Source organism: Diadema antillarum, unplaced genomic scaffold (genome assembly GCF_040938485.1).
Source record: "Diadema antillarum isolate AM-2024a unplaced genomic scaffold, OU_Dant_1.0 scf00000134, whole genome shotgun sequence".
In the NCBI taxonomy this organism is placed as follows: domain Eukaryota; kingdom Metazoa; phylum Echinodermata; class Echinoidea; order Diadematoida; family Diadematidae; genus Diadema; species Diadema antillarum.
In genome coordinates, this window is record NW_027271023.1 from 272,213 (window position 1) to 298,429 (window position 26,217).

The following is a 26,217-nucleotide window of genomic DNA, read 5'->3' on the forward strand; positions in this document are numbered from 1 at the left end:
TCTACAGCAGAGTTGAAAATGACCACTGCTCTTTCAAAAACTAAATTGAAACGAACTCAATTTTATCACCCCCTTCAATTAAAAAGTTCAAGAATGGCTTGAAGTCTGCTGATTAAGCAGATAATCATTGAATTCTTCTATGTAGTGCATGAACACTTTGTACATGGATATTTAAACTGTAGACATTATAATCATTACACACTAAACTATCTTGGTTCAGGCGTGTGATTTCACTAAGGTTTCCTCCCAAGCCAAAAGCAGGATGTTTCAGCGACCTTCAACAGCCCTACAGTAGTAACATTCATTCATTTACTTAACGTCTTCATACAACGGGTATTAATTTTCAGGCACCGCTCCTGATCGCACACGCCAGGAAAATATACCATGTGGCATTTTCTTTTAGAAACATAGAAACTGACAGTGTGAAAAGTCTTCAGCCATTTATTCTGCACCACTGAGGAATTTCTGTCCTCATTTACAAAATGAAGTCAAGGTGATAAAAAGTATTTGCCTTCATTTTCTTTCGCACTGAAAAAAAAAGAGAAAGGCTATTGCTGGCAAACCATTTTGGGTCTTTGCACATTTTTTTGCAGTTTATGTTCATGTTATGAAATATGCAGTATTGTACATCACTTTGTGCAGCACTAACTACAGGTACACGGCAGCAGTGCCTGCAAATATTAGACATACATGTGTGCAAAGCAAGCCTATCCTCACAATATGTCACTTCACTATTACTTGGAACAAGCCCCTTTCATGAAAATGAATTAAAAGAATAAAAAACAACAAATAAATTCACAATTTTTTTTTTTTTTTTTTTTTTTTGGTACCAGTGGCTTGCACTGTCACAGCCTCTTAAACTTATCCCTTACAAGATTATATTTCCATAGACTTTGTGCAGAAACCACTACATTCCTTAAGCAGTGGGTAAGATTCCTTTGGACAGCCATAGAAAATTTGTTCTCCAATATAAAGCAAATAAATAAAACAAGTAAAAAACAACGAATAAATTCACAACTTTTTTTTTCTACCAGTGGCTTGCACAGTCACAGCCTCTTAAACTTATCCCTTACAAGATTATATTGCCATAGACTTTGTGCAGAAACCACTACATTCCATAAGCAGTGGGTAAGATTCCTTTGGACAGCCATAGAAAATTTGTTCTCCCATATGAAGCAAATATGAAACCATCTTCAAAAACTTTACCAGACCCTGTGTAGCACCAGCTATTAGCATTGCCTATCATAGCATCATAAATATTCTGCCTTTCTTGGTTATCTAGCTTTGTTTCATACTGACCTTCACTGAGGCTTGAATGAGTGATATTTATAATGACAATGAACTTTTAGCAACTTTCTAGGAGAAACAAAAAGATATGAGAGGAAACATAGCACATCTATATCATAAAAGTACTGTGGAAGGGAAATATAAAGGGAGGGGAACACACATAAAGTCTTGGAATCACACAGTATAAAAGAAGTTCTTCTTTTGGCAATCCTCTCTTTAGTCTTCTTTTGGTTCACAGCATGCATGTACTATCACAAAGCCCATAAACAATACGAGACTACATCTACATACAGACAAAAAAACAACAGCAACAAAACAAATCAAAACAAAAACAGACAAGTAAAATGACACTTGTAACAATTACGTAAGCCCGACCTTACATAACACCTTTACACCAATGCATCCAATGTGTGGGAAAAATGCCAGCATTAGTAAATTTGCATATATCAGCATGCCAATTGTTTCATCGCACTTTTCCATGCTCTTTCAGCTGACTTTACCAATACTGAACTTGTCACAGAATTTTTAATGTTTGTGCCATCATGCACAAATCTAAACTTCTCTACTTTTTCATTTTTGCTTTGGTTAGTGTTGTTGTGCTCCTCTATGAAGCAATGGTCTCACAATGAAAATTCCTCCCGAGAGAATTTTCTGTGTCAAAACATTTGCAACCTTTCAGGCACCCCAATATTTATAAGGACATATTCGGTCAAGTAGCATAAGATTAAACAATGGAAAACATACAAAATCAGCATAATTGATCGTCTTGGCTATTACTCTATCACCAATGCTGCCAAGCTTGCTCATTGGTAGAGCTGAACTTCTGTAACTGTGGGAGAAATCAGCACCAACATTTCAACCATTAGAATTTGTCAACATGAACAATATATGGATCTTCTCATGAAGAACATTTGCCCATCAATCTCAGTTGTGCAGGTGGTCCATCTCCCACAGATGAATAGATAATCCTAATTATTGTAATATTCCAAACAAAGAGCACCAACTCTGGTAACATATGGTGCCAGATCAATTCTTGATTCAAAACTGAAATTAACTATAGCAATGCTGCAAACTGGCATTGGTCCGACGGTCCCTGACCAGTAAAAATCACTGTCAGACCAGTAACCTTTTAAGGAATGGACCAGTAAAAAATGGAGAAACTGGGTATCTACTGGTCCAACAGACAGGCTGGACCAGTACAAAAAATGAGTTAGTGTGCAGCGTATGCAGCCCTGACTATAGTATTAATAGAAATTCAGAACATGAATGTACAAACATTTTTGAACAGCCAAAGATAGAAATAAAGCACTCATGATACTTAAAAAAAAAAAACGTAAGACAGATGTTTCAAGTAAGGTCTTCGTTTCCATGCAAATCAAGAATGTGAAACTGCATAATAAGAAACATAGCTTTATGACAAAGTTGGAAAGGCATACCTTGTGAAAAGAATTGATACTGTGTATGTTTGAAGGCAAAACATGGCACTATTGGGGGGCATGGAGGACAGAAAAACTTTCAAGGAAGACCTCATCAGCAAGAGCATAGAGAGTGATTGACAAAAGGCCTCACTTTGACCAATCCTTGTTACATCAGAAGACCTCCATAATGATGTAATTAATCTCCTAAAACTTCTCATGTCAACTGAAAACAGGAATGATTGAAGTTGGACTGAAGATTTCTGTTTTCATGAAGTCGACTTTCATTAAAAAAAAACCCAAAACAAAAACAAACTCACTTCCCTTTCACATCAGTTCCACATCAGTAAAATTGTATACGAGAACGTCACTTCTCTCTGCTAACAACTTTTACTAGAATTAATCCTTTCGTCCACCTCTGGCCAACCATAATGCATGTGATGTCAATGGCCCTGTGAAGTCGTGGTCCTGTGAGAGGTAGTATTGAAACTTTCTAGTGGTAGACTCTCACAGCAGATCAAGATTTTGTTTGTTTATGTTGTTAGCATTTCGACATATTCAGAATGGGTAATGTTAAAGACCATAGAATGCTGAACTTGAACTGCTTGAATATATCACCATCACCTGGTCTACACTGTACCATGATTGCTCATTTTTTTTTTTTTTTTTTTTTTTTTTGAAGATGGTTCTCTTTTTGACCAAGACCACCCCAGGAGGTAGAGGCAACGTCACACCTTGAGGACGGTGTAAACTCCATTGTTGAAGAGCGGAGTGAAGTACGGGGAGTGACTCTCCTGAAGGCGGATGCATAGAGGCATCTTGTTGGCATTCTCTGGGTCCTCAATGTCCCAAATCTCTGGCATGCTGCAGCCAAGTCTGTGACAGCAGTTAGGAGAGTAAGCATCACAAGTAATTTTATAACAAAGCAGATACCACATCTAATAAGATGATAGTTTGGATGATTTCTATCCATTCACATCATACTCATATCTTAAAAATCACTGCAATCTTGTCAATGAGACATTTCTTTTTAATTAACATTTTCAATGTTTAATTTCACTTTTTTTTTTACATGGATTTATCCTGGCATGGCTGACTACCATCAGGCAGGAGTGGTCCTTCTCATCTTGTCAGCCATGGAAGTGACAGTCTTTGCACTGCATCATGAGACCTGACACTACCGAGAAAGTCATACCTGGGGGATGGGGTTCAGAATGTTATCAATTTAGATTTGATTATCTTGAAAATTCAATATACACTGCTTTGAATTTAGAGCAATCTAACTGTCACATAGTTACAGTTCTGTTTTCTTTTGTTTGTTTGTTTGTTTTTTCTCTCCCTAGTTTGGAGTTCTTGAGGTTTTACACATTTAGGTGGTCATAACAGTCTCATACCAAGTCTGTCATGATATCAAGCATACATCATTGTACCATCTTCCCTTTTGCACCACTTCCACTTGGGTGTCTGTAATATTGAAACTAATCTCTACATGCATGTTAACAATATGAATAATTTTTATCAACCATCAATTCAGTTGCCAGTTCCTAAAATATAAACACTAAAAACAAACAAACAAACAAAAAACAGATCATAACTCTACATCTCAGGGATATCACAAAGCCTAATCGAGTCCAGCGACTGGCAAAAGTCAACAATATGTGTATAAACCTGGCACATTTGTGCCATATGAAGAAGAAGAAGACAAAGACAATGACAACGACAGCGGCCATGATGGCAAAGAAGAAGAAGGAGGAAATCATGACTCACTTTGACCTGCGCACACACCAGGAGTGTTCCATGATGGCATACTGCACACCCAGGCTCTTGTACCCCAAATGAACCTCTTTGGCTGATTTGCGGCTGAACATGGCATACACTAGTTTAGTCCTGGCTCTGCAGATATAGTAAGCACAGCAAAAATCCATATACATTTAGATAATTGACAACAAGGCTGGAAATGTTTGAGCATTCATCTCAATCATGTGATCACAATGTAACTTATTTATACATGTCATATTATCAACATCTGAGTTACTTCACTCTCATTCTCAGTGTGCTGTGTCCCATGGTTTATTACTACGTAGAAGGAGGGACGTGGCAGCTATTCTGTTCAAATATCAAACTATGCCACAGTCCTATGCACTGACTGTGAAAAAAAAAAATGGAAACTTGGTACAGCCTGTAGCTGTCTAACGCGTTGAAGACTAGTCACAAGTATACTCGTGCAGATATGTATGAGAAATGTGTGTTAAAGCAAAATCAACTCATCCTAAATGGGTTAAAGATGAGTAAATCCACCAGGGCATCCACAACATAAATCAAACATTCACATCTATTTTTCCATATCTTGCAATAACCATGCACCAAAACTTTTTTAGGGCTCAACTCTTTACAAATCATGCTCCCAGAGTGAACTTATTCAGCAAGTTTGCATCATAGTCAATTAAACCACATGTCTATCAAAAATGCTAGAGGTACTTCGCAAAGATTCACACACTTGGTATAAAGTTTTATAAGTGCTGTACAGTGGCTAATCCCTACACTCAGTGTTGCACTGTGAGCCTCTATAACGCAACATAGACATTATTAGTTTGCCAAACTGTCTGCTGTCTTTGATCATTGCCAATAAAAGTTAAAAGTTATCATGACTGGACGTTGCACATGTGAGATGATATGCAAAGGATGAAAATGGACAAGCAATATAGAGGTTCAAAGAATCTCACCTCAGCCCAGCGTCCTCGTAATGAGGGTGGTTCACAATTCTTCTTTCTGTGGACAGCTTCACAGATGCCATGGTGGGCATTGGACCAGCAAACACTGCATCTGGAATATCGCATTTGGGAAGAGTAAAATGGCACAGCAACATGACAGTGGGCACTGGGACACATGTCAAATGTCAGAGGCAAATGCAAATTTTGATATGCAGAAATTACACCAAGCTGTTGTTCACATAATACATTTGTCATTCATTTTTGTCTTTATATACTGTCTATACTTCGAATAACATCTCTTTATTTTCTATTCACTCTTGACTTTCCTTGAGCACTGAACAAAATGACACAAAGAGACAGAATTTCTCTCTCATTTATCTAATTTTTGTTCTTTCCACATGACTGTAGTTGACTGTCTGCTTACTACAAGAATTGGATGTAGTATATATCAGGTCTGTGCAAAATCCCCCCCCCCCCCCCACCCCATTCATTGACTCTTTGGTTTTGGAAGTCTGTGCATATCAGCAGAAAACAAACTGCAAAACCTTAACCCATTGAGGACGGACTGATTTTGCTGCAACATGCATTTCCCACAGACACCTGCCCTAGTATACTGGGACTCATCCTCAAAGGGTTAATGCATGATGACAATAAGAATATTTGGGTTTAATACCTTGAGGAGTATTGGCCATGATCCACTCAAGAAGCTCCTCCTGCGGAGCGTTGGAGAAGTCTCCACTGATGTTCCACTGATGCCTGAGGTTGGCCACGCCCTGGATGGACATCAAGGCCAGAAGAAGGACCACACCCGCCTGATGGTAGTCATCTCTCTTCAGGAACCTGAAGACCTAACAAAAAAATAATTTTGAAAAAAAGTCAACTTTTCCTCTTTACGCGAAAAATGCATTTTTATATGGTGTCTTTTTGTATGAAGACAAAAGTCAGAAAAATAAATCAGTAATAATTTGGGGAAAAATCAGACACACAAACAATCATGAATTGTACAATTTTAGGGAGTAGGACAAACTCTGTGTGATGTAGAAGTTGAGCAGCTCTCTATTTGTTTTGTACACAAAATGTCACTGATGTTAATTTGTTATAAAATATTTGGGTACAGACAAACTTATCTACTGAGAAGCACATGCCAAATGTAATATTTTCATCATGTACCAAAAACAAGATCTGAAAAATAATTTTCGAAGGAGAAAACTAAAAATTGGTGACTTTTTTTGAATACTTCATATATTAGTACTTGTTGGTATTAGTAATTTTTCTATTGATTTTCACCATAACTGAACCCTTAAAATACCAATTTATCACTAAGTCTTAGAGGCACATGCACATTGATACGTGCAAGACTTTCCCACAAAAACACTTGCTGACATGGTTGCTAATGAACATCCTACTTAATTGAGCTCTCAGTACAGCAATTCATGATTTAAAAGTATATGCTAATTTAATGCTTCGAATAAGCCCTCAGAACAATGGCCCCTGGCATGTTCTGTTGGCAATTTTCCCTTTGACATTGATCTCCTTTCTCTATGTAGTCATCTATTCCAAATATGCTTGAATTCTTGCTATAAAACATACTTTCCAAAATGCAAAGCAATACAGTGTGTCACACTGCTCACTATTCTATTCAATCTCTCCCTGTCTTTCCTACTTACATTATTCTTCCATTCTGCCCACCTTTTCTCCTTTCACTGATTTTCCTCCTCCATCCACACTTCCTCAATTCGTATCCTCTATTATAGATACGCAAATATAACGTCATCACATATTTACTACCAACATGAGACACAATAGAGGATGCTAGGAATTTGAAAAATGTAAGAGTGAATAGAATCTACTCACTTGCTTGGAAGCCAGTAAACTGGAAATTATACACAGATGAGGTGAGAAGAAGACCTTTAATCTCATGATGAGGACTGCCATAACCAGAAAGGCCAGGAGCTGGAACAGGTGATATACCAACTGGAACGTGTGCAGAAGAAGACAGAGAAAAAGAGAGAGAGGGGGTCTGGTATCAGTACATGTACAATGCTAGCAGCCATTTTACCCCGATCCTTTTCAGATACTGCATGCCAAATAAATGACCAATGTAGTACTAGTACACAAGTCCATGCCATGTTAATGATATGACAGAACAACGTCCATGGTTATTTGTTTTTGTACAACTCAACAAAAAATTAGACTGTGAGGTTTAGCCTACATGACAGCATGCAGGTAACTTTAAAGGGGTAAATGAAGTGGATTACAAGGTTACAAATTAATACTCAAATAACTCTGTCTGTGATGTGACCATTACAATCTTGACAAATGCTTTTCCAGATCAAGGGATTCATAGTCAATAAAGACTGTAACACCTGCGAGAGTTGGTTTTTCGGTGGGCAATGCTAACAAATGGAAAACAGACATATTGCTGAGGTCCAATCTGAAACACATGTGCCATTCTTGACAGCATGTTTATATGAATTGAATATCATACTGATTTTAATAATGAACAGTGAAATATTTTTCTTACCTCTGCATGTGGCTTGCATCTTATTTCTCTGCAAAACAGACATAATTCGAGATAAATCATTCCTTTTTGACTCAGAATCAAATTACGTCTTGCCCATTACAGTATTCCTCCCTCAAAGAGTATCACAAGTTCAGACAGAGAGGTAGATTTTGTTGTATCCACAAAGCTTAACACTTCCCTCCTTCAAGCACTTTCTAAGAAGGCTACTATACATACTGCAGTTTTCTCTGTTCAGGTTAGGACCTTATGTCTCATTTGACCAACAGAGTACAGACTATAACACCTATACTGAAAACCCGTGATTTGATTTGAGCAAATACTGGTTCTAATGAGACTTCTGGGAACTAATTGAACATTTCCTCCTTTTGCTTTGTGCATCTGCCTATGAATACGAGATGCAGATGGCTCTACAGTGTATTTCTGTGTGGCTTAGAAGGAATGGGATTTTAGTTTGCAATGTAAACAAGCACAATTACCACAAGCTATTTCCGAAAAAAAAAAAAAATCAAATTCCGTGATACTTGCTTCCTCAACAACATTACAAGAGACTATTTGTTCTATCTTCCACCTAAACAGCATACTTTGCCTTCATGGCAATCCACATGAGGCAAACCATTTCAAAAATCTTGAGATTCAGGGATTGCTGCAGACATGCCCCTTGGGAAACACCTTCCTATTTTGAATAGTTGGGCCTCGCCCTAAAGGTTTCCAATGGGGACACTACTACCATTTGTACAAACTTTGATCACCTCCTCCATTAACAATTTCTGCAAAGTTTGGTCAAATCAAGCCACCAGTTTTCGAGAAGATGCAATGTGATGGGGGAGGGGGGGAGGGGATCCAAAAATGCTCACGAAGACCCAGGTGCTTGCCAAAATGCCTCATCTTGTTCAAAGTGGAAACAAGTAAAGTATTGAATACAAATTTGAATCAATTACACAAAGTTAACACAAATTTTTAATGTGACTGACTAGTGGTGAGAAAGTAGGTAATTACTGAAGTTGTCACTGCAAGATTTTCTGACTTGACTACATCATAGAACTTTTGACTGGAGAAATCATGCAAACAAGCTGAATCTTACTCTTGATGTGGTGGATCTCTTATTGCTGAAATGTTCTGGCCATTCGTCAAGTTCTCTGATCTGACCTGCCCTTCCTGAATACTTGGTTGCAGAAATTCCCTGAATAACTACAGGATGTAGCAAGAACAAGAGTGAAAACACTCTGGAAATAGTAAGAAGTTTCAGAGACAATTTCTTGCATGATTGACTATAATGGGTGTTACAAAAATGTTGAATCAAGGACTTACAAGAATGATGAATATCAATGAGTTGAATATTCATGAGTGTATGTATGACTTTAGGTATAAAATTGGACCTTGGCTGAACACAGAATCCACTTATTCACAGTTTTATCCACCTGATTTTCATGTCATAAGTATATTTCGCCAAAATATTGGGACTGTGGTAGGTAAAACCCAACATTTATGTCAAAGGAAAGTAAAGTATATCTGGCAAATCTTATATCATGGTCTCATCTAAAATACAGCTTAAAAACTGGTCTTATCAACATATCTAATACTCTAAATGGATGCTAACCTTGTCAGCATACATTTTACAAGTCTTCCGCAAGCCATGAAATAAGTTCCCTGCAAGATTCTGAAATTCCCATAGACCTCATTCAGAACCCTCCAAGTGATATGTATGAATCTTTCAACAGTGCTACTGCTAGAGAAATGATGATGGTAAATACTCACATGGTAAGCTAATACCAAGACGGCCACCACAGCACTGGGAAGCAATAATGTTTGGGAAAACTTCACAAGGGTCTGTAAATTAAGCACACAGTGTCACTTCATAATAATCATGTTCTTTGGATATTGATACTTGGTATGATACTTGGTATTACATATAAATAGCAGTTGCCAACAGAGAAATTTACAACAGACAGAGTCTAATTGGAGCATTCACTCTCAATTTATTCTCAATTCAACATGACTGCTTGGCTTTTTTTAAAGTGATTTTTTTTTTTTTGGGGGGGGGGGGTTTGTATTCACTTGCAGATGGTTGTGTCTATAACATATACAAAGCAGGGTTTTTATTCACTGCAAAAATCAGTCTATGACAGCAAACTTTGACAATTTCTCTTGAAATGTATTTAACAAAACTATAGTTGAGCTTTTCAAAAAATGAATACATATTTCAATGGGTCCAATTATTTATATTTTCTTCTATAACAGCAAAGAACTAAAACAGCGAGGCTGGAAGTATGTCCTGATATTGTACTGAAGCACAATTTCACAGACGATGTTATGTATAAAGGGGGCACTGTATGACAGGCTTACCGCAGTTTGCATATAATCAAATTCAGCAGCACAGGTGTATAGCATGGTGTGGAAGTCCTTGTAGTCAGAAAACTTGGACCTAAACAGATTGGCAATGTGAGCCTGGAAACCAAAAGAGAAGAGGACTTTAGGGAAAACTGGCACTAAAAGCTTGAAAATGTAAAGGTTTATTCCTAATTTGCTTAGCTTTATTAGAGGCTATGAAATGGAATGAACTCATTTTATAAACTATTACATTGTAAGTTATTTTCCCTTTGAATATGGCAGATACAGCAGAACAATCAAAACATGGCCTCGATTTAACACATACTTATATGCATTACACACATCTTCACTATCATACCACAAGAGCATGATGTCCTATGCAGTAGCTGATTTTGAAAAGGGCAAACAAATATATTGTTAGGAATATTTATTTCTTATTGGTCAGTCCTGGATGTGGCCTGGACATACATGTACAATAGCTTAATCAACATTTCCTAACTAAATTGTACACAGTATGCAAAATTTCGCACCCCTTGTGCTAGAAATGCTTTTCATTACACATCAAGATTTTAGTTTGAGAATGAGAAAGGCACTAGTCCTGAAAACCTCTTTGATTTGAATAAACATGTAACATAAATCTGTAGTGTCCTTTCAGATCACTTTGTATCTCTTTCCTGTACAGTACACAAAGCATACAGCAGGTGCTGTATCTGTTTAACCCGTTGAGGACGAGTCCCAAGAATACTCAGGCAGGGGTCTATGGGAAATGCGTGTTGTAGCAAACTCAGCCCATCCTCAACGGGTCAAAGTGAATCAAATCTGCATCAGCATCTCTTTTCCTTAAAACAAGAGTGGATGACACAGTCAATGCAATTTCATACTTACTCAAAATATTTTGACACAGGGGAAAATGAAAACAGCACAGATTTTTACATTACAGCATACTCTAAACGTGGATATTTTTGCAAGAGTAATATTCTGCGCTCGGCCAGGTAGGATGAGTTTTGTGTGTTTTTAATTCCGCAGAATCAAGACATGAACTACTGGAACATACATCGTGTATGCAAGCAAAAACAATCATGTGCTTTTATTTTCGTGCTGGTTTCTGGTTGCGCAAAATTTCCACTTTTACAGTAGTCAAGAAACAGCTGTGTGGAGGAACATCACTTTAATTAAGACTTCCTCAACGCACACACATACACACATTCACACAATAATTCACATACTCATCTGGCTCTACTTAACCTGTTGAGGATGAGCTGATTTTGCTATAACATTTTCTATTTCCCATACATACAAGTCCGAATAAACTTGAAACTAGTCTTCAACAGGTTAATAAAAACAAACACACAAACAAATTAGGGAGAATATTCTTACATCATCCTCTGTCCGAAGGAGTGTAGACAAGACCAGCTTGATGGTGAAGACTCCTCCAAGTAATAGGCACAACTGACACAACTGTGAGAAAACATGAAGCAATCCTATAAAGTTATGACACAGTACAGTGTAGTACAACAAAAAATGTGCATTTACAATACAGACAGCGTAATATATACATGTAAAATGTTGTCTTTCAAACAGCGCTACGGTCACAATTAGAAGATAAACTTACTACAGACTTGATTTATCTTTTGTTGGGCTGTTTCTGTTGTTGCTGTTGTTGTTTTGTTTTGTTATTTGCTTTTTTGGGGGGATTCTTTGAGAAAGTTTTTTCAGGGTAGGAAGACTGAACATTGGGACTGTTGGGATTACAACAAAACATCTACTATTTCAGAAAAAAAAAAAAACCCTCAAGCAATGTGTCTAAGGGTGCGTTTATCAACTCCTTTTCTCGGCAGAAACAGGTTATCCAAACAGCTTTCAAGGAATTTTTACGAGTTGATAAACGCAAAGCTGTTTTGATAGCCCTTTATGGAAGCCTTTTACGAAAGGGTGCGTTTATCAACTCTCCTTTCTCGGCTGAAACAGGTTATCCAAACAGCTTTCAAGGAATTTTCACGAGTTGATAAACGCAAAGCTGTTTTGAAAGCCCTTTAGGAAAGCCTTTTCGAAAGCCCGAAATTTGTGACGATCCAAACAGGTTTCCTAAACAGGTTATCAGAAACCTGTTTGTAAAAGCCTTTCGAAGTTGATAAACGCAAAGCTGTTTTGAAAGCCCTTTAGGTCGCCCTATACTGCGGTTGCGCAACCATGCGTTTCCAGTTTCTGAAAAGACGCGCGCCACGTAAAGTGCACACGAGTACGTGTACACAGGTGTATACATACAGCTGTGTGTAATGCACGCATATGCTTGGAACAAGGAGATGTTTCTCTCACCAACAAGGTTTGAGAAATAAAGTAACAACAGTCTCATTCCCTTTGATCCCATGTCTCATGCCGCTACTCAGAAATATTTGAAGTATGTGCTAAACTGGAGCTGCCTCACAGATAGGAAGACAATTGATTCATGTGGCATTGTGTCATGACTCCTCACTCTCAAAGGAAGATATGTCTTTATGATGGTAATCGCTTTTCGCCGTCCCTTCTTAGAAAACAAGCGGCACATTAATAGTACAGGCAGTCAGGGCTTTGGGAAGAGCTCTCGAAAGGGCTATGGAAAGGGCTATGGAAAGGGCTATCGAAAGTTGATAAACGCAGCCGACGAAAACAAGTGGCACATTAATGGTACAGGGAGTGGACAGGGCTTTCGAAAGGGCTATGGAAAGGGCTTTCGAAAGGGCTATGGAAAGGGCTATCGAAAGGGCTATCGAAAGGGCTTTCGAAAGTCGTTTAAACTGGGGAAAGTTGATAAACGCAGCCTAAGAAGTTCAGAAACCAGTTGCCCCTGTAACAATAAACAATGGCTACAATCGGTCACCTGTTCGATGATGACAGAAGCATCATCATTGCCAATTTACCCTAATAGCATACTTTAGTGTCCATTTTACAGCCATTAACTTGTTTAATCCCAATGATACATGTTACATGTATAATCATATAATCCTGTACTCTAGCCAGCACTGACTATAAACCGGTGATGTCATCATTCAACTCTGATAGAAATCTGTATTTCAAATGCAAGTGTTTGGTGAGGACAATAAAAGAATAATCCCACATTCTGTGAATAAACTTACCCATATAATAATTCTGTATTCAAGTTTTTCCAGGAGTGGTTCCAAAAACAGAATTATCTACAGCAAGAAAAAACAAAATAAAGATATATCAATGTACATCATCAGCTTCTAAAAAATAAACAAAATGAAACAATTGAAAAACAAGCATAGTTTTCCTTTTCTTTTTTCAAAATCATACAAAGACAATAAATAGTATACACTGATCACAGCATAAGCTACAATGTATCCCTTAAGTCTGTACCATAATTTGGAGGATAGCCCACATTTCTTGCATTTGGTGTCTGTTTGCAAGAAAAGAAAAGATATCTGTCTCATCTTTTCTTTTAACTGCCCTCAGAAAATAAATGTAGTACTTTTTCATTAAAAAAAAAAGTGAAGTAACATTTCGTTCTTGGATTGTGTTATGGTTTAAAAAAGGGGGGAAACAGATATTATGGTAATCTGATGGGTGAAAGTTTGTTTTGCACTTTACAACATACCGGTATCATATTTAGAAAGCATAAGTTTCCTACCTGTATATCTTTAATGAAACATATGAAGCTCCAAAAGCTGGAATTGTCACTGTTAGCAACATCAGCTCTGGTGAAATGTTGCTCAACGAACATAGAAGCCTCAGTCTTTGAGTTATTCTACCCCTTATTTGTGCATAGTCTACATGCACCATACCCTTTTTTTCATGACATTTGCAATAGGGCATGTCATAGTGCAGGTTTAACTTTGATTGGTCTGTTTTACCCCAACTTACCCAGATTGTGAGAAGACAAGATGTAAAGAAGGACGTAAGAAGCATCTCATTTCCAAATAACATGATGTAACTGACAAGCAATCCAATCTACAAAGAAAAGAAGAATGCACTGGTGCTGTTAAGACATGGGACTTAACTGATCAATGAAAATGAAAACATGTAATGCCCAGCTTTTCTATATTAGTCATGCAATACATTGTCCTACAGCAGTGCGATATGAAATTGTATGCAATAAATGAGATGTCAAAGAGCATGCAGTTCTAAGGGGTATCAAAAGTTTATTCAATGAAAATCGGTTTTGAAATGGCTGAGATATCCAAAAACAAGGTGAAACAAAGAGATACTAATAAAGTTGAGGCATGTCGCCTTTTATTATTAGCACTTTTTTGGATATCTCAGCCATTTGAAAACCAATTTTCATTAAATAAACGTTGAATCCTTCTTAAAATTACATGCTCTTTCATATTTAATAAGAGGCTTTTCATTATCTCACTTTAATAGGAATGTTCAAAACATGAATCCCTACCTCAACCAGTACTGTACAGTCCCTTTAAATGTCTAAAAAATGTAATTTGCCAGTAAAAACATATTAGGCAGCAATGACACACTATCTGGGATTACAAGTTTACACATTAAAAAAGATGTTCCATGGTACTTACATTCTAAATGGACAATATCCCCAATTTATAAAGAACTAATTTCACATCTCTAGTCACAAGGAGAATAAAAGCTACTGATGAGTTGTATTCCAAAATGCTTCACTAATAATACCCTAAACTTATCCTCACATTAGTGCTAAGAGATATTTGCAGCATCAACAAAACATTCTAGCCTTACTACACATTTCCATTTCATTTTCCCTCAGAATATAATTGTAATATGCAGAAATACTCTGTGTATTATGACATATGACTTTCATCAATCTTTCCTGGCCAAGCTCATGAGAAACCACACCAGTTGTGCAGGACATCATTTGTGTACCTTTAATAGCAATTATGCATCCATGAAAAACATCCTCTTACTTCAAAGTTTCTGCCACATAATGAACACTCTACACGCATATCTGATCACTTTTACCACTTTCCGCTGGCCTACAATAGACAGGAGTGACTTGGACCAATAAAGGTAATCATCCTAATTGCTGTATCAAAAAAAGAAAGAAAGAGTGAACAAACAACACAAAGTTGAAAATCAAAGAAAAAGAAATATTCAGCAACAGGCCTAGCTCTACTGGTTTCTGCCAGTTCTCCCCTGCTGCGAGATACAGAACCAGGTAACAAACGTGACCCCTTGGCTACTCACACTTTGACCTTGAAGAATGCACTTGACCTTTTGAGAACTGGCAAAGCCCAGCATGTAGGTTGCAAACACAGCAAGGGTCTGGAATTGGAGGAATGAGAGAGATGGAGTGAAATGGAGAAAAAGAACTATTAGTAGAGACATGCGGTGCAGAAGGGCAAAGGGCATGTATTATGAAAAGGAAGTTGGAAGGAGAAATACAATTGTATATATATGGGAGAAAGAGAGGCAGTAACCACATAGTAAAAACAAAACAAAAACAAAGCAGCAACAACAGCATGAAACAGCGGTGGAGGGATCATACGATATCACAATTATGAAATTATCCATCCAAATGCATGGTATAATATACTTCAGTAACTTCCTTCTACAGATAATATTGCATCTAACTCTGCCCTCACAATGGCTGTCCTACATTGTATGTAACATTCCTGATTGGTACGGAAGGAATGGCACACAGATCTTTCCTCATGATTCGATTTAATTTGATTTGATTTTTGCATTTGTTCGTTGACAAAAAAACAACAACAGCAACTGGTTGTAATTTTTTTTTTCAAGATGGAATTAAAACAAATCAAGAATCTGATGAAAAACCAGATACCAATGGTACATAAGCAGATGAACCTAAATATACAGTAAATCTTCACACCAAGTTGAGAAAAATCTGATTCTGAACTAATGAACAAAGAATAGAATGATTCACTAAAAAAAGTGGATTTACCTGTGTAAGAAGAGCAAACTGAGCAAATTGCCACGGCAACATGAATCCGACCACGCCCAGACTGATGGCGATGCTATGAATCCATCCAGGCTTCTGTATTCTGCAAAGATTCATTTTCGTAAGCATGAATGAAAATGCTATGCTATGCCATGCTATGCTATGCTGTACTCTATTGCACAAGACAAGATGTCATCTTCAGAAAGCCTTTTTTTTTTTTCAATCAGGATCCCAGCAGAACATATCTTTCTACAATGCCCTTTAAAAGCTACAAGGATACTGAATATACAACAGCTTCTACACAAGGGGTATCAGGGATATGCCCTTGAGTTATTAAAAGTAATACAGTGCAAGCAGTTTGTCTTAAACATTTTTGTTGGTTATGCAAATATGAATACTATGTAAATTCTTGTTATCCCCAAGAAATAAATTTGTGGGAGTTATAACTTATTGCAAAACATATCATGCAAGGCAGTAAAGTATGCCCTTGTAGAACATGATGGTCCTTGTTCATGTGACCATTTTAGAACATGGACCAAACTGACCTTGAGCAGTGATCATAGGTCGAAGTTGTAACAAATGCACACCATATTCAAACTGACTTAAAGAGACAGAAAAATCAGACAAAAAGATTGAAAGAAGTTTCATCCGAATCGGACATCACATGCAAAAAGAAGATATGGAATTCTTAAGCTTCGTTTTCATCAAGTGAATGCCTGCTGGAAGATCATCTCCCAACTCTCAGACATGTTTATACACAAAAACACTATCAAACTCCTGTTTGAATTGATGATTTTGCAACTGCAAACATTTTCTTTCCCCTGGCAGTCATCATTGCTAGCTTAGTTACAGGACTTCCATAATTTGATGTATCAATAATGCGCATTGTAAATAAGAAAAAAAGAAGAAAAACATATGAATAATAATAACAACACATACAGTAAATAAATAAAAACATATTCCAAGTATTGCTTGTTTCATAATCCTATTTCGAATCCTGTACCTTAAAACATGTGTGACCAAGAACATCTCCAGCACAAAGATGGGATATGCAAAGCTTTCTCTCAAGGGAGGTGTCCACTGGACTCTGGTACACTGCCAAGATAACCATAATAAAAGCATGGCAGATAACAAAACAGGTGGACAACAATAATCACTGGTCTTTGACAAGCAGGGAAAGTAATATATGAAGATTGTGGGGGAAAAGCATGTTTACACGAAATGTTCTCTTTATTCGCATGCAGAATTCATCTGTAGATGCCAGAAGGGTTTAGGCATTGCAACAGCGATGTGATCAGCTAGGGGTTTTAGCAAGGAGGTTCAAGAGAATGGAGTCACAACTGTCTTATTTCCTTTGCTAGATGTTCGTTGCCGCCGCTCAAAAATATTTGAAGCATGTGGCAAACAGGATCTGCCACGCAGATAGGAAAACAATTGACTCGTGTCTCATTGCATAATCACCAGCCACTTTCTAAGGAAGATATGTCTTTGTGATGGTAATTACTTTTCGCTATCCCTTCTTATACAAGGTAGGTGGTATAGGCACAAGGATGTGCGAATAGAAATTGCCCACAAAAATGCTGGAATAAAGATGAAAATTGCTCGACTGGGCATACCCGCGCACTAATCTGATATATCTATCAATAAAGAATTATATTTGAAGATTATTCCAGGTCAGTTTTATTTGTCGGAATTAAGCGGAAAAGTGATAAAACCGGCTTTCCAGGATGGTACAGTTTTAAACAGTTTCACATGATACAGCTCTGATTTACGCTTTTGCACAAATTTCTGCACGGGATTGATTTTTGTTTTACATGCTTTATCATTAAGTGAAATTTAATTTCATTTAATAAATAAACAAGCAAAATATGGCCAATATTATGTTAACGTTCAAAATGAATCTTCAGATTGCTCAGCAAGACGGCAGCTTCGAACATCGATCATCAAAGGCACAAATGCACTTGTGAAATTCTTTTGTACATCAATAGAAATCTGACAGCTGTTTGAATAATTACAGCCAGTTGGAACTCCAACTCTTAAACCTCCTTGGTTTTAGCATGTCACCACAACATTCTGCTTGGCATCCTAAAAAGTGCAAGACATTCAAGGCACAGCACCATGAAATTGGCAACACACTGACAATAGAAACTTGTGAATTAATCAAACATGCCTACATTAACTTACAAAAAATCTGGCTAAAGATTTTTAAAGCTATGATCATGGCTTCTTCAATGTCATCTAATGTTCACAAATATGGTTAAGAAAGCACCATAGCACATGTAGATGTCCAAACACAGCCCCTGCCTGAAGGGACTTTAAGCTTTGCACTGGTCCATTTCATGCCCATACAATGCACATTCACACATAATACACAGACAGCCTTTTTTATGTAGATCACCCTGCATGAGTAAATTATACAGCAAGCCTTGGATACATTTTAGAAGGGGTGCAGAAGATACAGCTTTTCTTTATATCCATTATACATTCAGGATGTATTTTCATCAAATCAAACAGAAAAACTCAAAAAAAAAGTTCTAAAACTGTGCACGACAAAAAGGTGTTACAATGTGCCCTTATAAAATAGAGTGTATACATTGTGATGCACACAAAAAAGTTTATCACTACAAGATTCAATGAAGCAAGACCCATTCAAAGACTTGAATAATGGTTTGCAAAAGACCCCACAATGCTTTAGGCATTTCGATTTAGAACCATTTACAAATGTAAATCATCTCTTTCTTTCCGCCCACAATATGTGCAACATAAAGTTTCCTTCCCATGGAACACAGGCCATAAAAATAAATGAAGTGGGTTCAAAGGGATATTTTCTCTAAGAATGGAAAAAGCCCATTAGTTTCTTTTACTATTATTTGCCTTTGAACCTAATTCACGCAAAGTCCTTGACATAATATTCTTGCAGTTGGCAAACTGACATACCTCTCCATGGTTGTAGAAAAAAGATAGCACAGTAAGAACTCCCCCGAGGATATTATGGCTCAAGTATGCACCAAAGATGAAGAGCAGAGACACAAACAAGCCATTCTCTATGAAGATCCCATTCACATAGAAATATGCCCTGTCCCCCATTCCTGCAAGAAAAAAAAAAAGGGGGGGGGGGAATTCAGTTACATCTGTACTTCTATTAAATTCAACAGAGGCCACAATCATAAATGCTGTCAGATATGAGAACATATTCATAATTATATTAAATTGATCAAAATTCTTTGCAAATCTTATTTTCACAGAAATACACACTTTCTAGTGTCATAACATAAATATTTCCTCCAGAATGAATTTATCTTGAATCTTGGGTGAGTAAAGATTTGATAACCATCTGATGTTTTCATTGCAACTGATTGACAAATTGCACTACATCTGATGTTTTGTGAAGACTCCCCTTTCTGGCAGTCAATTATTAAAAGGAAGACACTGTATGCCAGTGATATGCACATTGTATATCAGTCAAACATAATAAATTGATGTAGAATATATTATGGCTACCTCCATTCCAGTGCTTTTCAAAATTGATTATCTTTAATGGCCATTTTCATGACTTTGTTTCTGGTTTGCTAGTATACATGTTTGGGAATCTATGAAAACTTGTACACTGATGTAGATTATCATTCATCCAATCGAAGTGTACAGATGAATGGAGAAAAAACAAATAGAAAGAAAGAAAGATAATATCTAAGATGGAATAAATACCTTCACAGTTTAGTACTGGACTAAGCCCTCTACCTCTGTTGACTGTGTAACACTCCTTAGTCTTGATGTCCAGCAGCTTTGTGACACTTTCATATATTCTGAAACTGGCTGCCAGAAATACCTGTAAAAATGATATTTGTATTAAAACATCAGAATCTCTTTGACAATGGTGCAACTGTTAGAAAAGTTTGCAAGACTGAGGAATTTTAATCATTTAAATGTGCTATAGCGTGGTCACTATGCTTACCAACAAAATATTATCAAGTTTTATTGGGTTAATTGAAAAAAAGAAGAAGGAATATTCAAGTATTTACAAGTAAGTATAATATTAAATTTCGTTGATCATGGATACTTGTCATAAACATTTGACATGAGTATTCTTAGCTATATCTACTCTTAAAAATCATGGGGGAAACCCCAACACACACACACACACACACACAACAGAAATGACTTCCATGTGACAAGTACCTCCACTTGAAGAGATCTTCATTTGCATTGCAGCAATGAACAATGCAAAACGTGTTACTGCATACCCTGCCAATTCATGCATGTACTGGTACATGTCAATGCCACTTTTTTAGTCACAGTTTATGGTTGCCAATGTTGCCACATGAACCTTGACTCTTAAGTGGTAATAACAAGGTCACTACTTTTGTGGCACAGCATACAATTACATGTATACTAAAATCAATAGGGCCTAGTGCAGAATTTTGATTGGTACTACAAGAATTAGAACGTGAGTCCTCCTTTCTGCATGGGTCATTCAACTTAGATATCAAGGACATCAGTCCACATTGGCAAAATGCAAACAATGGACCCACTGTTCCTTTAAAAGGTAAATCATGTCTCAACAGTGGCAGAATTGTTACTGCAAATGCTCACAAGTATGAGATATCAATGTTTATTCATGTTTAATTGTTTTGTCAGAAGGGGCTGCACTAAATGACAAGAGTATTAGGTCCATAGAATGCTTCCAGTAGTATTGCAAAATATGAAACTTATGTTGGATGCCTACAACGCACTGTCATGGACTTAAAGACTTCTGATGAAAGGCAAAAAACCTTTATATTATCAATATTTTGGATAATGCGATAATCCTCTTAATACTCCTAACATAGTCAGTACTTACCTCTGGATAGACATTGAAACGTTTGAGTGTATTGATGGTATTGGGGTACTCGGTGACATTGTCACTCATTATGGCGTGCAGTCCCAGGCTAAAGCTCGGAGCCTTCACCATTGTCTTGTAGTAGGAAAAATATAGACCCTGCAACGTTTTGAAAAAAAAAATGAAATCATGTCACTGCCTTGGACTTTATATTGATATGAAGCAGTGGATTCTAAATACAAAACTAGCAACATTTATATCACCACAATTTGATGGAAAAGTGTAGAGTATACACTGTATGAGGCAGCATTAATGATAAAAAATAATTTAGAGCACGATATTTGTGAAATACCTAGAGGACAATTTCATTGTAAACCAGATGACTGCATCATGTGATCAAGGTTTTAACACAGTTAACAAAATTTATGAATGAGGAAGTACATCAATCGAAAATAGAAGCTATATTCTACAGGCTCCTGTTTGGGACCCGGGTTACAAATGTAAACAGTCACTGTTTTTCCAGGAAACAGCCACTTTTATTGTTTCAATACACATTACTCTGTCACTTAGAAACAAATAAAAGACAGACACACCTTACATGACAATTTACTACAAAGAAGAACATGTCTTTCTATCATACTGGCATAGAATTTTCTCTTCCAGTAATTTCTTTCTCTCCTCCATCTTCCATATTTTAATATTGGTCACAGACAAATTACATTTCTTTTTTTTCCCCTTTTTATAGCAAAACTTGGTCCAATTGCAATAAAATCAATACTTGCACAACAGCTCTGAGTAGTACTCAGTTACACTGAAGTTTACGGCAGCAATTCCAGCAAGATAAATGCAAGCACATCGTAAGCATAGCAGCAGCCAGCAGGATTGAAACTTTGAATTTGGCAATCCTCTAATTTTATCTTTAGTACAGTGATATGAATTATAACAATTTGCCAGTCATTTGTATGGGTATAAGGTACAACCATTTCTCAGGATTACCTACATGTATCTTTATTATGGAACATAATGTCAAGTGCAAGTGGAATGCAGGAACAACACATACTGCAGAGCTGGGTAATTTAAGCATTTGCTCTCTTCTGCAGTCTAGGTATTGTATCCTGCTATGATATTTTATCCCATAAGACCTCAATGATCAAGAGAGTCAAGGCTTCAGTGCAAATGACATCATAAACCTTCAACTGGCAAATGGGTTACTTACCATTTCAGTTCTGAATGTCATTTCTCGCTCCAGGTCCGAAAGGTGGGAAAAGAAGCGATCGTTCTCGAACATGCTGGAGATGTGTTTTCTGTCATGATTGGATTGGCAATTTAAAAAAAAAAATCATGCATAAAAAATCTAAGATAGTATGTGATATTCTATACCTCTTCTCTACTATACTTGATTTGAATAAACAAAACTGAAATCCCATGACACGACTGACAATATTTGGGTTCAGTTTTTCTGCAAAAAAAAAAATAATAAAGAGCTCCCAAAAAAGCAACATTAAATTTCTTTAAAAACAAACAAACACACCTTAACATGAGTATAATACATGAATATGATGACTACAAACACCAACAGGAAGCAAACAAGACTAAGAGTAAAAAAGTGTAATTTTAATCAGGTTGACTCATTTTCGTCTGGAATTAAATCAAGTATACTCGGGACTCGTCCTCAACGGGTTGATAAATCTATGATACAGAGTAGCATGAGCATTATTGACATTCTAAAGATGTGTGATTAGGTGATTGTACCGGAAAATTTTCAACAACAACATATTTGAAAGCAGTGGTTCAAAGCAAGATGTAAGAGCCCAAATTCTGAAATTGAATTTAATTCTTTTAATGAATGCCGGCAATTAGCCTCTCATTGAAAAGAGTTAATCATTAAGTTTGTTTCAAATAACACATCGCTCTGAACTGTGCAACATCTGTTTTTAATACTCATACACCAATATGGGTATATAATACATCATGCCAACAGAATTCAAATTGTTTTTATCATTTTATTATCTCAGAATGTGATACAGAGTCAAAGCTCTCCATTAGGAGTGATTTACAGAGCTCCCAAAATCATGGAATACTTCAGAGCTATTAAAACATCATACAAGCTGTGCAAATATCAGGAGTCAGGCTTTGACCATCCGCAAATATGTTTTCAGTAACAGCTGGCAAATCAGTGGATGTGGTATAATGAAGTCACAATGGGAATCTCTGATAAAAAAAACCAATTTTTCTGTTGGTAGTAGCTGAGGTATAAGTACTTACCCATGCAAATATCCTACCAGCAAGGCTGCCATGATGCATGATGTAGCATAGCAAAGAAAAGAAAAATGGCAATCAGTTATGACATATCTATAGATGCACATGTATTAGATTAAATCTGACAGGCAAATGTAAACACTCAAAAGATAGATCTATGTTTGCTTTTGGTGTTTATTCAGCTATGATGAATGTCAAGGTTTTGGTAAAACTAAGTTCACAGTGTATCATTAATTACTCAACTGTCTCAAGTTCTTTGACATGAAGGTAACCTGGCTACCTCAGAAGGGCTGAGGTTGACAAGAAAATAGTCCAAAGTCCTCTGTCTAGCAAGTTCCTAGTTGTGTTACCCTATGGGTCACCCGTAACACACACTGCCACTTTCAACTCGCTTGCAAAGGTTTTGTGTAATGAAACCAGTTTCAGATTTCAGTGCCTACTAGTACTCTATGGAAAGAGATGCCGACTTTGTGACAACAAATTGTAGGTCTACACAATTTGAAGCTTGCATGAGCAGCAATCAGTAAGAGTCACTGTTTCATGTGACCTGCATGTGACAATCATAGTACATCTCGTATTTTTAAAGGTGGGGTCATAGTATGCATGATATGCATGATTTGACAAACATAAAAAGAAAACAGGAAAAATTTGCAAGGCAAAGGCAAGCATATAGTGAGGCCAACATCGTTTCATCAGTTTAATGGTTGAAAGTTTATGCATACTTCCATGTGTATAATTTACAGCCATATTTCACAAACGTATTGTATGTTCATTGAGCACTCTCAGAAGATTCTAGCCTACATTGTCATGTTTGGTTTTGCTTTGTTTTTTGTTTTTTTGATACAAGCACTTTATGATCTTGATGTTTCAACCACCAGTAATTTCCACTCGTACCAATAATGCACAATGCTTAATACTGTTGAACATTCACAAATTAGACAGAATTTATCAAACAATATTCTAAAAACAAAAAGTTATTCCTTAAATGATGTTGAAGAGAGGATGCAATAATCTTGTAACAAACAGGGATGTAGGACTGCTCATTGCATAATATATATGCTTCATAACTCAACTTCATCATTGCACTGTTACTACAAAATGAATAGTTAAACTGTCATAGTCTAGAATCTACTACTCACTAGATCATATGGAAAATGAAGTGCTTCTTCACTCTGTCTCTGAGTCTGAGTCTTACACATGGTTGGTAAATCCAACTCTAAGCTCTACTCTTCACAGTCACACACTTTTATTTAATGTTAGTATGATCTAACTTGTTAGAACTCAAACTAGAAATTTGTCTGGTTTCTAGGATCTTTCTTAATTCTACTCCCTTTTCACAGCTGATTTTAGTGGCAGTGGTTTACTAAGTCCAAATCAGTGACAGTGTCTACTGCCTAACGTTACAGGTAAACTTGGAGTTTACTGATATTTTGTGATAACAATAACAGTTCAGATCTTAAAGTCTCAGTTCGTACATTCATACTGTGTCATTAGTTTTTGCATGAGATGTCAACATCAACACTAAAAAAGTTGAGAAATCAGAGTCTGGTCTGGAGTAGAGTAATCTAACCGCTAGGTGGTATCTAGCAATTTCACTACTAACGTTATCAGTGCTAACTGTTAGATTCTAACAGTTACACGTTTGTCGCCAAAGAAAATTCTGTACAAGCTTAGGGCCATGCCCTTTTAGGACAGTTTAAATAAATGCATATTTTCATCAACCCACTTGATGAAATTGGCAATAAACTGCCACAAACGAATGAAGCGTGCCACGGCAGGCACCCCACCGGGCCGCTCAATGTGCCACAGTGGCAGCGGACACGAAGCCACATCGCCGGCTAAGCAGGGAGACGGAATGCTGCCACCGGCCGGTCCTCGGTATACACATTCAGCATGTACACACACAATACACTTCGCTTTTTAGTTTTGACTTTTGACTCGTTCAGTTTACAATGCAAAGACAATACTTACCGAGACTCACTATAAGAAAATTCCTGCCAGAAAGAAGCCCCGCAACAACTGGTCGTTCTTCTCGGATCCCATTCTCTTTCCTACTTCTTTGACTTCGTGAAGAATTGCCCTTCTTTGTTTCTGTTCGCCCCGATCTGATGTTCGTCGTCTGCTCCGTCGTCCTTCTTCTACTACCGCCAGCCATGTTTATTCACGATCAATTTTGTTCGTTCGCGATCGATCAGCGATCAGGCTCCGATTGAGTTATTTTTAGTCAATCAAAATTGTTATCGATCACTACGCAACTCGCCAGCTCGCGCGGTCGTTGTAAAAGGTACACCAATAATAATAATAAAAAAAAAAAAAAAAAATGCACGAGTTTCGAAAACATTGTCATGGAAAGTGCAGGATGATGAAAGATGAAAGGAAAGTCACAGCAGAAAAGAAAGAAGAAGCTAGAATTGCGCAGAAGAGAGAGAGAGGAAAAAAACCCAGAAGACTTAAGAACTGAAAAGGAAAGGAAAGAGAAAAGAAGGGGAAAACATGAAAGGGGAGCTAGTGCATGACAGAGGCCGATTAGCCAAGACATAGAAACGAAACTAAATTTGGCATCGTAATGGTGATAAAGGGGAGGCCTAAATTTCATTGGAACAAGATTTATAATATACATATGAAATATTCATTGAGAACAATGTCGTGGGATAGGCCTAATTTTCATCTCCGTGCATGTATGAAAGTTGAATGTAATTTAGCATGCAAGATTTAGAACAACATCAAGCTTGATATCTGTAATTGATTGAGTGAAATCGAAATTTGGATTGCGAAATATGGTTTGAAGGTGGTTTCATTAAAAAAAAAATCTTCGTGTATTTAGTGAACGCAGTGTTAACGTTTGTAGCATTATTTGAGGAGTCTACACCTCAGTGAATTGAGGAAAATCGAAAATCCGTTCAGAATTTATTGCAATCAATTTCCAGCATTTCAATATAATGAATCGCAAAACGAGAGTTCAACACGATCTTCTGAACAACAAAGGATCTTCTGAACAACAA

The 26,217-nt window shown here is 37.0% G+C and overlaps 1 protein-coding gene across 1 annotated transcript; it reads right to left on the reverse strand.

Moving 5' to 3' along the window:
- Window positions 1-3,421: 3,421 nt before the first annotated feature.
- Window positions 3,422-25,221, reverse strand: LOC139720867 (protein C-mannosyl-transferase DPY19L1-like). The gene is made up of 21 exons (XM_071632201.1): window positions 25,187-25,221; window positions 23,222-23,246; window positions 22,173-22,260; window positions 20,978-21,115; window positions 19,846-19,966; window positions 19,078-19,229; window positions 17,144-17,235; window positions 16,144-16,243; window positions 15,426-15,503; window positions 14,124-14,210; window positions 13,379-13,435; window positions 11,643-11,723; window positions 10,281-10,382; window positions 9,693-9,764; window positions 9,019-9,125; window positions 7,938-7,965; window positions 7,268-7,387; window positions 6,087-6,261; window positions 5,426-5,525; window positions 4,470-4,595; window positions 3,422-3,578 (listed from the first exon to the last, which is right to left on the reverse strand). Exons 3-21 carry the CDS (start codon window positions 22,242-22,244, stop codon window positions 3,431-3,433), a joined length of 1,956 nt encoding a protein of 651 aa, XP_071488302.1. The 5' UTR covers window positions 22,245-22,260; window positions 23,222-23,246; window positions 25,187-25,221; the 3' UTR covers window positions 3,422-3,430.
- Window positions 25,222-26,217: the final 996 nt, after the last annotated feature.